Below are 11,593 nucleotides of genomic sequence, written 5' to 3'. Positions count from 1 at the left end.
CACCCCTTCCCTGGGCAGCCCATTCCAATGGCTGATCACCCTCTCCAGAAAGAAATTCTTTCTAATGTCCAACCTAAACCTCCCCTGGCACAACTTGAGACCTCTTGTGCCCTCTTGTCTTGCTGAGAGTTGCCTGGGAAAAGAGCCCAACCCCCCCCTGGCTCCAACCTCCTTTCAGGTTTAACCTCCTTGAAGGTTTAACTCTGCCTCTTGGCTCAGCTTTGCTGGCACTGGGAGGCTGGGAATAGGGGGAATGGCCCCAGCAGGGCTGCCCACAGCTGCCTTGGATCTGGGTCCTTTTCTGGCACCTCACTGGAGAGTAACTGAGCCCAGACCTGCAGAGAGGGGACCCCCTGGCTTGGTGATGAGCCTGAAACCCCCCCAGGAGCACAGGGGGTCACTGAGGGCTGTGCCTGCCTGAGGCTGAGTCCTCCCTGCTGGATGCAAAGTTCAGGTTCACTATTAATTGTGCAGTGCACCAGTTACCTCTGTGCTCCCAGAGACAGCTCAGCACGTGGGGATCTCACACCTACCCGGGGCAAGATGCTCATATCCCAAACCTTGCTTTCCCAGCCAGGTTCCTCCCTACAAGACTCCCCAACCTTCCACTTGAAGCCAATTTTTTTTTTTTTTCTCTTGGTAAAACCTCATCCCCGAGCTCTGACAGGACAGAGGCTCCTTGGGAACCATCCCCACTGACCATGCAAATGGGGGTGAAACACACAGCAGAAGATTTGCATTTAGGCAAATCCCAAAGAAGGCTCCTTGGAGCCATCCCTGCACTGCAGGGAACACATCTCCTCCCAGCCCAGCTGGAACCCCACCAGAGGAGCATGAGCACTGACTTCCCTCTGCTCCAGGAAGGGACCCAGATCCCTTCTCCCAGCTCCTGCAGAACCCCAGCTCTGGGACGGGTCAGGAGGGACAACGATGGAAACTGGTGAGTCCCAGCACCCTGACTTTTCACAGCTGTAGAGATGGAAATACTGGGGAAAGAACATCCTGGGAAAACAAACAGAAACCAGAAAGATTTGTGCAGCATCTGTGCTGTCCCAAGACCTTAACACTATCTCTTGGCATGTTCCATCTTCTCCAGACTGCATTGGTATTCCTTCCCAATGCAGTATTTTAATTTTTTTTTTTTTTTCCCAAAAGGCAGTTAAATTCAAGTGATGTGAAATAGGATCAAATTTACTGGAAAATGATATAAAGTTGGGCCTCGATGAGCTTTGCTTTCATTGATGCTGCCACCAGCAGAGTTACCTGGAGGTTTCATAGCTCAGCATCAGATCCTGCTGAGTAACTCACTGGAAGAAAGAGGTTTAGTGAGGTGAGGCTGGACTGCTGAGCTAAAGCCAGGGTTAGAGAAGAGAGCCACCACGTTGCTGTCTGACAAGAACTTGAGCAGAGGAATAATTTGGGTGTTTGCCTGATTGCAATGGCAGAGCTCTCACGAGCAGGAGTGAGCAGGCATGGAAGGGTTTTCCTGATGTCTTCAGCCCATAGCAGAGATACTGGGGAAAAGGACTGGAGAAGGATCAGACACTTGCTAGAAATGGTGACAGAGAAGCAAGGGCAGTAAATGCAAAGAGGTTGTAGAATTTGGCAATATCAGACTGCAGGATAAAATAAAAGCTGCTCACAGCTTTTCCACTGATGCTATTTTAGAAATATCCCCATTCTCAAAATTAAATCTGATTGTATCCTTGGCTTCTGCCCTCCTCCTGTTCTGAGCTGAACCAAGGCCTGACTCTTGAACTGGATGCAGCTGAAGAAGGTACCAGAGCATCCCTGAGCTGTTCCCATCAAATCACAGCCCTGTTACCCCTAAGGGAGCTCTCGTGCAAAGATGCAGAGAGCAAATCTTCTTTCTGCCTTAGGAAACCTTTGGAGTGACTCCAAGCCAGCCCTGTGTTGTTTAATTAAACCTCTGCCTTTCCCTTTCTAAGCTCTCCACGTGCATGTGCACCTGGAGCCACAGTGCCACACGAGGGGAAGTCACCAGTGGAGCTTTTCACATCCTGAAAAGCAGAAGGGCAAAATGACAAATCAGAGCTTTAGAGATCAAACACATCAGCTGGGGGATGGCTGGGTTTGTGCCCTCGGGAGGCCCCAGCTGGATGTTTCCCAAGGGATTAGCTTCAAAGATCAGTCCTTCTCTGGAAGATTTCAATGCAAACCCCACACGGATGCTGCTCCCTGGCTCCACAGGTGTGAGCTTTCTATTCAGGCACAACCTGCTCCCCAGGATAAAAGAACTCTTCCTGCTATTGTTCCTGACTCGTGCCAAACACCTGTACACCAGGCAGACCTCACAGAGCTGTGCCCAAGCAGAAAATAACAGATACCTCACACCAGAAGTGGCTCAGACCCCATGGACAGGTTGTGTTTTGCCCCAGGAAAGTCAGGAAAACAGAGCCAGGCTTCCTAGCAGCCTCTTGGGTGACAAGGCCAAGGCACTGTGCCCCTCCTTGTGCCTTCCTGCATCCCTTTGATTGAACAGCAGAGCCCCCAGGTACCTCTCTGTGTTTTGATGCAAAGCAGACTGAGCAGTTTTCCTCTCCTGAGGTCTGTGGCTCACATCACCACGTAGAGGGCTCTTTCCAGCCCTCCGGGGCACTTCCACCTCTGCTGCACTGAGACCAAAGCTTACAGAGCAATGTGCTGAGGGCCAGAGCCCCCAGAAGGGTGAGGAGGGGCTGTACAGGTAACCAGAGGGGATTTGGAGGGTCCCCCAGAGCTCCCTTTGGAAAAGCAAAAGCCAAAACCCCCCCAGGCAGCAGTGGAGCTGCACAGACACCACACAGCACCCAGTGCTAAAGGGACAGGGGACAGGCTTTGTCCTCTGGAAAAGAGCAGCTGGGCTCCTAAGGGATAATTTTATCTCAATAATAACAGTTTTATATTCCTCTTTCCTCACTCAGTGCTCAGATGAATTTGCTCTTTCTGTAACAACCTCTTCCAGGTGCTCCAGATGCTTTCCCTGAAGTCCCCTAATGCTCATTTCATCCTCTCAGTCCCTACAGATTTTGGCAAACGGGTGTACCAAGGGGTGAGAGTGAAACACACAGTCAAGGAGCTTCTTGCTGAAAAAAGATCCAGGCAGAGCAGTGGCTCCCACTTGAGTGTAAGTCAATTAACACCATTCTGGCTTTTTTTTTTTTTTTTTTAATAATTTAAACAGAAAAATCATAGTTAAAACCCTCTGGTTTAAAGAGCATTTATGTTGAGCTCATATCACTGCCAATATTGACAGGGAATAGCAAAAAAACATTAGCAACTCTCAAAAAATCACAGATGGCTCCTTGATTTTTCACATCAGTGAATTGCTGAGGGATTAATTCCTATTTTGTTGTGTTTTTTTTTTTAATTTTAAGCACGTCCATAATGCTAAATTTCTTATTCCTTTTGCATGCTGCATGTGACACCTTTCCAAGTCAGTTTTCAATAGCTACACCTGAACAGCTCATTGCCACAAAAATAGATGTTCTTCCCTGAATGTTGTGCTCCTTCCAGCTCCTCTCTGGCACAGTGGAGATGCAGTGATGTTATGGGCTGGAAAGAGGCCAAGCATCAGTTTGTAGGAGATTATTCCTTTTTAAAGTGGCTCTATGGCAACAGGAAAACTAAATCAAATTATAGTACACTACGTTGTTTTTTCTCCCTTACCAGCCAGGAAAGCAATGTTATTATTGTACACTTCATTGGTTTTGCTTCCTCACCAGCCAGAAAAGCTTTGCTGTCCCCAAAAGGGGACACAATATTGCAGGTGCCAGCATGTCAGGCATTCCCCATGTGCTCCCCTTCACCAAGCAGCAGCACTTCACTTCCAGGCTGATTGGGAGCAGTGGGGCCACTGCTGAGAGATGAGGAGATGCAGCCAAGCTGCTGGAAGGGTCCTGGAAGGAGAAGGCAGGAGCAGAAACCTGAATTACTGGCAGCAGAAGGTGCATATTAAGGAGTGTTGATGCTCTTTCTCTCCCAAGCCATTTGCAAAGCAGCAAGACCCCAAGGAGGGGCTTGGATGTGTTTTCCTCACTGTTGCTTCCATGCATGTTACCTCTCTGTACCAAAACAGGCAGAAAAAGAGAATGGGCAGTACCAAATAAAGGAAGCTTTAGCCACAGAGCTTGCCAGGACCTTCAGCTAATGCAGAAAGGCAGAAGAGCCCATGAACCACAGACAGTCACTGGGCAACAGATCCTATGAGGAGAGGCTGAGGGAGCTGGGGGTGTTGAGGCTGGAGAAGAGAAGGCTCAGGGGAGACCTCATCACTCTCTACAACTCCCTGAAAGGAGGTTGGAGCCAGGGGGGGTTGGGCTCTTTTCCCAGGCAACTCTCAACAAGACAAGAGGGCATAAGAGGTCTCAAGTTGTGCCAGGGGAGGTTTAGGTTGGACATTAGAAAGAATTTCTTTACTGAGAGGGTGATCAGGCATTGGAATGGGCTGCCCAGGGAAGGGGTGGATTCTCCATCCCTGGAGATATTTCAAAAGAGCCTGGATGTGGCACTCAGTGCCATGGGCTGGGAACCACGGGGGGAGTGGATCAAGGGTTGGACTTGATGAGCTCTGAGCTCCCTTCCAACCCAGCCAGTTCTAGGATTCTATGAACCCATGCAGGCATCTGGGAAAGCTGCTTTGGGGACCCAGAGGAGGCAACTGCTGTGTTTTCTGAGGACACAGAGCCTGGCTGGTGAGGACCATGCTTTGCCTGCCCCCTTTCTAAAGGCAGCAGCTTCAACAGCTGCAATAAAAAGCCCCAGGAACTGTAAAACACTTGCTGCTTGCTTTATTGCCTTTTGCTTTGTATTCCAGAGCTTAGCAGTTGTGTAGCTGCCCAGTGCAGACCCAGCCTTGTGGCTGCTTCCCTGGGAGAGATGGAAAATGCCTGTGGAGGGCAAACACCCATATTTGCCTGGATGGATCATGAATAGAACAGCTGCAAGTGCAGCTCTGCTGATCTGACACAATATAATCCAGAAACAAAGCAAACAGCAGATAACTGAACACCACTCTGTGCAGTGTAATTCAGCTGCATCTTTGTCCTGACACGATCTTTGCTCCAAAATCATTAAGCCTTTGATTTTGCTCCAAAGGCAGTGGGCAAGGGGAGGTCTCTGCTCTGCTCTGAGCTGCTGGGCTGCTCACTGAGGCAGCAGAACAGCAAGAATTTCATGACAGCCAGGCCCTGGCACATGAAATGAGAGGAAAGCAGTGTCTGCTGGGGTGAAACCCACACAGATTGGGATTCTGAGTTCCTAGGGCAGCAGGGTTTGGTCCTGAGCTTTAGGATAGATCTGACATTTTCCCCTTTGGCTCATCCACTTCCTGGGCACGAGCTAGCAGTTACCCTCTTGATGAGGAGAATAGGATTACCCTCTTCTCTCAGGTGGGGGAACTGGTGGGTGCACAGATGAAGCACTGTGCCCAGCAGCAGTCAGAGGCAAGGGACAGATAATTCAGCCCTGCCCAGCCTCACCTTTGCTTTTGTTATTCATTTTTATTACTTCAGATATGGCCCAGAGAGGAGATAAACTGAAGGCAAAACAGGGCCAGAGGGCTCCAGAGGTCCTCATTGCAGGACCAAGCCACCAATGTCACCTGCATCCTTACATTTACTCCCCCGTGTAGCTGCACAAAGCTCCTGGGTTACCCAACACCTCCAGCCAGAACCTTTACCCAGTTCTGTGCAGGGCAGGCTGGGAGCCAGCTTAGCAGCAGCTGAACTCAAGTGATGCTATCCAGACACACAGGGATGTGCTGCAGAAGATCCAGTGCCCCAGCACGGAAAGGAAGCACAGCAGGGAGGAAATGAACTAATGGGCTTAAATTTAGCAGAGCAATTTGTCACCTGATAAGGAGCCAGGGGGCAAGAGACAGGCAGAGCTCTGCGAGTATGCAGTTGCCTGCTCTGGGGAAGGCCAAAGATGGGCTGGTGCAGGTTCTTTTCCAGCAGGTGGGGAAAGCCCTTGCAGGTGATGCCAGCCCTGTGGCTCTCCTGGCTCTGCCACACACACTCAGATGGTTGCAGGGGCTGTGGAAGATGCAGGATCAAAGGAAGGGATGCACTGGCAGTTGGGAATGCTGCACACCAGACACTGGCAGCTGTGCCCAGGGACCTTCCTGCCCTTCCAGCAAAGCATCCCAGCTCTCAGCACTGCAGCATGAAGGCAGCCACTGTGCTACCTGCAGCTCCTAACTCAGCTTCTTCCTCCAACAGAGTGTTAGGGGTGCCAGATGGCAGCAGGAGACTGATTCCCCTTGGGATGTTAACCTGGGGTCTAAATACTCATGCAGAGGTCTGCCCACTGCTTTCAGAGAGATTCCTGCAGTGAGAGGTGGCTGCATGGGCAGGCAGAGGGGGTGGGGGTGACAAACCCTGAAGCAGGAGAAGGTTTTACTGAAGTGATGTGGATGCTAAGAGAGGGAGATTTGCATGTGGAGGCTTCAGCTTTGCAGGCAGAGTGTGTCACCAGCTCTGAGCCTCACTGAGCTCTCTGGCTGGAGCCAGGTGCAACCCTGACCCTGCAACCTGAGCATCCTCATCTTCCCCCAGCCCAAAGGGCTGCTTCATGGCACCTCCTGTCACTCCTGTGGGACTCCTGTGCTCTGGGAGCTCATTTTCATGGTGGAGCAGGGAGCAGCTGCAAACCTCCCTCAGCAGTAAGAGGAAGTCCCAGCACTGGCAAATCCAATTCAAATCTAAACCTCTGAATTTGGTTGCTTGCTATGGCAGGAACCTCCTGTTTGCACTATGCAAACTGGGGAGAGCCACAGGCACTGGATTTCTGTTCCATGGGGCTGGAGCTCTGGAGACGGAACTCCCCAGACCCCATCTCTGCTCCCCAGTGCTTTTTAAGGAATTAACCACTGTGAGCAGGAGGGTCACTCAGGGCTGATTTTCCCTTACTTGGGAACCAAGAGGATGTCATGAACATCAGCGTAGCACCCAAAGAGCTCTGCTTGCAGAGGACAGGTAAAGGGGCTCTGTGGCAGACAGAAACAGCACAGGAGAAGTGGGCTAGGACATGAGCAGTGCATAATCTGCCTGGTTTGGCTTCCCAAGGGCTTAGATGCCAGCTGAGTGAGACCTGGTTTGTGCCATAAGCACCCTAAGGACTGCTCAGCATTACACCTGCATTAGGGGACCCCGCAGTACATGAGAAAGACCCCAGTTATCTTGGTATTTCTACTAAGAAGAGCTCTACACCAGAGCCTCAAAATCTCTTATCCTACACCTGCTAACACCTCAAAGCCCCCAGGCTTGAAATCTTGTAGTTAAGCTCTTCATACTCACAGTACCAAGGCTCAAACAATGCATCTGAATTGTGTCAACACCTTCCCAAGCTACATGCTCAGAGACCTTGCTTTGAAAAGACGTTTTTTTAAATGTGTCTTTGTCTTTTGCAGGGCAGCACCAGCACCCCACAGTCACCCTTTGTCCAGATGCCAGGTGAGGTTTTCCTCCACCAATAAATACCTTCAATGCAGGGGGGACCATTGGCATTGCACGTGTCTCTTCTCCTCCAAAAGACATGAAGTGAGCAAAGAAGTACTGGATCAGGGCCACCCCTCTGAGAACTCTGAAAGGAAAGTAATTGAAAGAGTCAAAACAGGAACAGCAATAATAAAAGAAAGGTCCCTGTAGCCTTCTATGAATTTCCCAAAGAGGGGAAAGAGAGGTAATTAAAGCAGTTTCCACCTCTTTTGACAGAGGTGCTACACAGATCCCCTTATTTCTCTCCTGAGTTATCCAGTTTCCCTGGAGCTGAAGAAAGTATAAAACCAGGAGCTGACCTACTTTGTCCCTTGAGCCCCTGGGTCAGGAAAGGGGAGTAAGAGCACAAGGGAGGCAGATAATTTTGCAGCTTTAACCCAATCCTCCTTCCCAGGGGTTGTAGCAGAGTAAAGCAGCAGCAAAGGATGGCAAAGCTCAGCTCCATCCTTCTGGTCTCATCCTTGAAGCCTCCCAAAGCACAGAGGCTGCTGCAGGCTGAGATCACTTGGATCAGGACAGCCCAAGGTGCTAAAAGCCTGAGATACTTGTCTCAAGAAGGACTGAGTCTTGCCCTAGGTGATGCTAGAGAGCAAAAGCTTCTACTCTGTACCTGCAGAGGTGTCTGGGGCTCTGTGGGTCCCCAGGTGCTGCTGTGTTTGGTTGCCCTTCAGCCAACCCTTTTTTTCCTGACCACCACAGGCTCACCCACCACGCCTGGTTACTACAGCATCAGGAGATCCTTCACCACTGAGCTGGATTTCCACAACACCAAGCAGTTTGTCAGTGATGTCTACTCATCCCCTGTAGGATCCAAGCCCTTCTTGTGTGATTCCTCTGCCACTCAGGGCTACCCAGCACTTCTGGACCCATATCTCCCAGACCAGTATGGGGATTACCGTGCTGCTCCTCTCCCAGCTGGCACCAGCTCCTTCTTCAGCCCTTCTGCTGTGCCCTCTCTCCTGACATCGTTTCCTAACGACCCAGCTCACCTCCTGCTGGTGAGTCCATGGTTCTGAGCCCCTCAATCAAAGATTACCCACTATAAAGCTGGGGTTAAATCACTGGGGTTTGTGGGGGCTGCTGCTGGAGGCAGCCACTGCAGCTGGGGCAGGTCTGAGTGGGGACTTTTTCTCTTTGTCCCCACTCTAATTGCCCCTTCTTCTTTTTTGGAGGCCAGCTCCTTGCTCCCCAAAAGAACTACTCCTGGAAATAGTTAAGCTCCTGGAAATATCTTTGGTTGGCTCCAGGCAGTTGCCTCTCCTGATCCCTGCCACTTCCCAGGACCCAGCTCCATTCACATCCCCAGGGCAGAGCTCTTGGTTCCTGCAGGATCAGGGCTGCTCAGTCCCTCTGCAGGCCAATTCAAGGCTTTGCCCACTACTGACACCATGGATACTTCTTTTCAGCCCCAGTTTTAACCCCAAACACTTCTCCAGAGCAATAGAAACCCTTATGAGTGTCTCCAGCAAGGCTCTGGGGGTACCTTGGCATTTTTATACAGGCCATTACCTCCAGGACAAGCTTTTATTCCTAAGGCTCTTTCTTGTCTCCTCATTTCCATGCAGAGAGAGCCCTGGGATCAGACCTCACCCGAGAGCCTCAGCCAGGCAGATGCTGCCTGCTCAGAGCCCCTGCAAGCCCTGCCTGCCAGCAGCTGCCTCTCCTCACAGGAACCTGGAGGTCTTTCCCCAAACCGGGGCTCAGGTTGGACTCCAGCCATCCCCGGGGCCCAGTCCTACCCTCTGCATCCCCTTGAAGATTCCCACTACTCCCCCAGCTATGCTGCCACCTCACCCTACTCCTTCTCCCCGTTCCTGGCTCTGGGAAATGAGGTGACCTCCAGGGTGAGCCACCTCTCACCAGAGCAGAACTCGGAGACCCCAGCCCTGCATGATACCTCTGCCTGGGCCAAAGAGGATGGGAGCCCCATCTGGGGGACTTGTGAAGGACAGAGAACTTACTGAGCTGGGCAGAGCTCTGGGAAAAGAGAAATGGACCATTATTGAAGCAAATTAATTACTCACACGTTTTTTTTCCCCCAAAGCTAATCCTTCAAACAGAGGATGCTACCAACATGCAACGCTTTATGCTCTATTTAGAAACACAATCATTTGTATGTTCCACACTTAGCTTCTAGTGGTGCCTTCTAGAGCTTTGTGAAGGCCACTGCTCATAGACCCACTGTGCTACAAGTAAAATACACAGCCTGAAAAAATATCTGCACTCTGTGGACCTTCCCTACAAACAAGGATCTCAGGTATTTCTTTTCAGATGCTGAGAGAGCAGGTTGCTCTGAATGTTAAAATACAGCTACAGAACGTTTCCAGAAGGTATTTGGGAAGGGTGGGGAGAGCAAGGAGATGCCTGGGGGGAGCTCTCCTTAATAGCACAGGGCTATTAATTAATATAACAGCACCTGGCTACCCAGCAGCATAAATACACATCCCTGCTGCTAGCATGCTCTGAGCATGGCATTGTTCTGGGCAACAGTTGTGACCAGACTAGCAAAGGCAGGTCTGAGTTTACAGCACAGAAGGCTAAAACAAACAAACCAAAACAAAAATCTCACCATGCTACCCCAGGGCCTGGCAGCCAGACCGGGGTGCTGGAAGGGATTCTTGGGGCACTGTCTGCATGAGGAAATCTCAGCATCCCTCCCACCTGCAGTGCACAAAACATCCTCCCACACAAGTGAGGTGACCCAAAGCCTCGTGTCCGTGGGCAGAGCCCTCCCAGCCCCTTGCCCAAGGGGCTCCCACTGCCCCAGGGCTGTAGTGGGGAACGAGGCTGCTGTTAAAAAAATTCTGGTGCTTGCCAGGGCCCTGTGGCCACCAGAGGTAGCTCTGCACACACAAACACACAGGGAGGAGTCCCCTGCAACCCGGACAGAGGCAGAAAGTCCTCTCTGCTGCATCCATACCCTTGGCCCCACCTCATCTCCCTGCCTGGCACCCACAGAAACACCAACAAAAGCCTCGATGAAGAAGAACAGGAGCTCTGCTGACCCTGGGAATGGGTAGTGATGAGATGCTTTAAGGCCCTCCTTGGCCTTTCCTCCACAGATCCTGGGGCTGATGGGGCATTTGGAGGCTTCTTAGCAGCTTCCAGGGATCAAAAATGGTACCAGGGGCACAAGGTGGGGCCCAGAGCATCACCCCATGCCATGCTGCCTGCAGGCAGGGGGATGTGGGCTGGGGACCCAGAAACAGGCAGAAACTTCAGGGTTCTGTAGGCAATGAGATGCCAGGTGGACCAGTCCAGTCCTCTACACAAAGCCCTTTCTTTTACAGGTGTAATCCCCCCACCCCCATCCCTGACACCCCTCATCCTGCAGCCCAGGAGCTCTCAGAGCTGCTCCCCTGACCAGGGGCAGGACAAGAGAAGAAGCCCCCGAGGATCTCAGAGGGTCTGCAGCTCTCTCCTTGCCCCACACTCAGCTCCTCTGCCCCCAAACCTGAGACCTGCAGGAGCTCCAGCCTTGTCCCACCCCCCCTGCCAGGCTGGCTCGCTGTCCTTAGCCTGACAAGGTGACAAAACTGTCACCATCAGCTCTCCCAGCTGCACCTTCTTCAAGGGCTTTGCATAAACGGGGGCACCAGGGACACTCTGGCTGTATTCCCACCAGGCTCTGAGGGAGAGGCAGGGACAGAAAGTTTTCTGAGCTGTCTTAGAAGCATTTGACCCACCTGATCTCTTGCCCAAGGCAAGGTCTCCGTGAGCCTGGAAATGCTCTGAAACCCAGGACATGCAGGAACACCCTAAACACCAATGCTTCGTGTTTCCTTAAGGCATTCAGCTCAATCCTGACTGGAGCTGAGCAGGTTCTGCTCGGTGGTCTCTGGTTACAGAGGTAACCATCCCCCCAGCTCCAGGAATGCCCTGCACATTCCCAGCAGCATCCCCGGGCTCTGCCCACCCACCCACCACTGATCCTTCCGTGGGAAGGAGCTGCAGCACCACAAGGGCTTCAGGTCCCAAACATTTTATGGGTGAGCCCTTGCAAGCCCTCTCTGCAGGTCCCCCAGCACCACAGGCTCCTTTGTGCCACATCACAGGGGGAGGGGAGAGGATTCGTCTCCAGAAGGGCCCTGGAG

At 51.7% G+C, this 11,593-nt stretch overlaps 1 protein-coding gene across 1 annotated transcript; it reads left to right on the top strand.

Moving 5' to 3' along the window:
* The first annotated feature begins 2,974 nt into the window (after positions 1–2,974).
* Positions 2,975–9,606, top strand: POU2AF2 (POU class 2 homeobox associating factor 2). The gene is made up of 4 exons (XM_071768899.1): positions 2,975–3,127; positions 7,412–7,454; positions 8,199–8,497; positions 9,035–9,606. The coding sequence occupies exons 1-4, from the start codon at positions 2,975–2,977 to the stop codon at positions 9,461–9,463; spliced, it is 924 nt and encodes a 307-aa protein (XP_071625000.1). The 3' UTR covers positions 9,464–9,606.
* Positions 9,607–11,593: the final 1,987 nt, after the last annotated feature.

This window comes from Heliangelus exortis, chromosome 26 (genome assembly GCF_036169615.1).
Source record: "Heliangelus exortis chromosome 26, bHelExo1.hap1, whole genome shotgun sequence".
NCBI classification, from domain to species: Eukaryota; Metazoa; Chordata; class Aves; order Apodiformes; family Trochilidae; genus Heliangelus; species Heliangelus exortis.
This window is presented reverse-complemented; position numbering and strand designations above follow the sequence as displayed.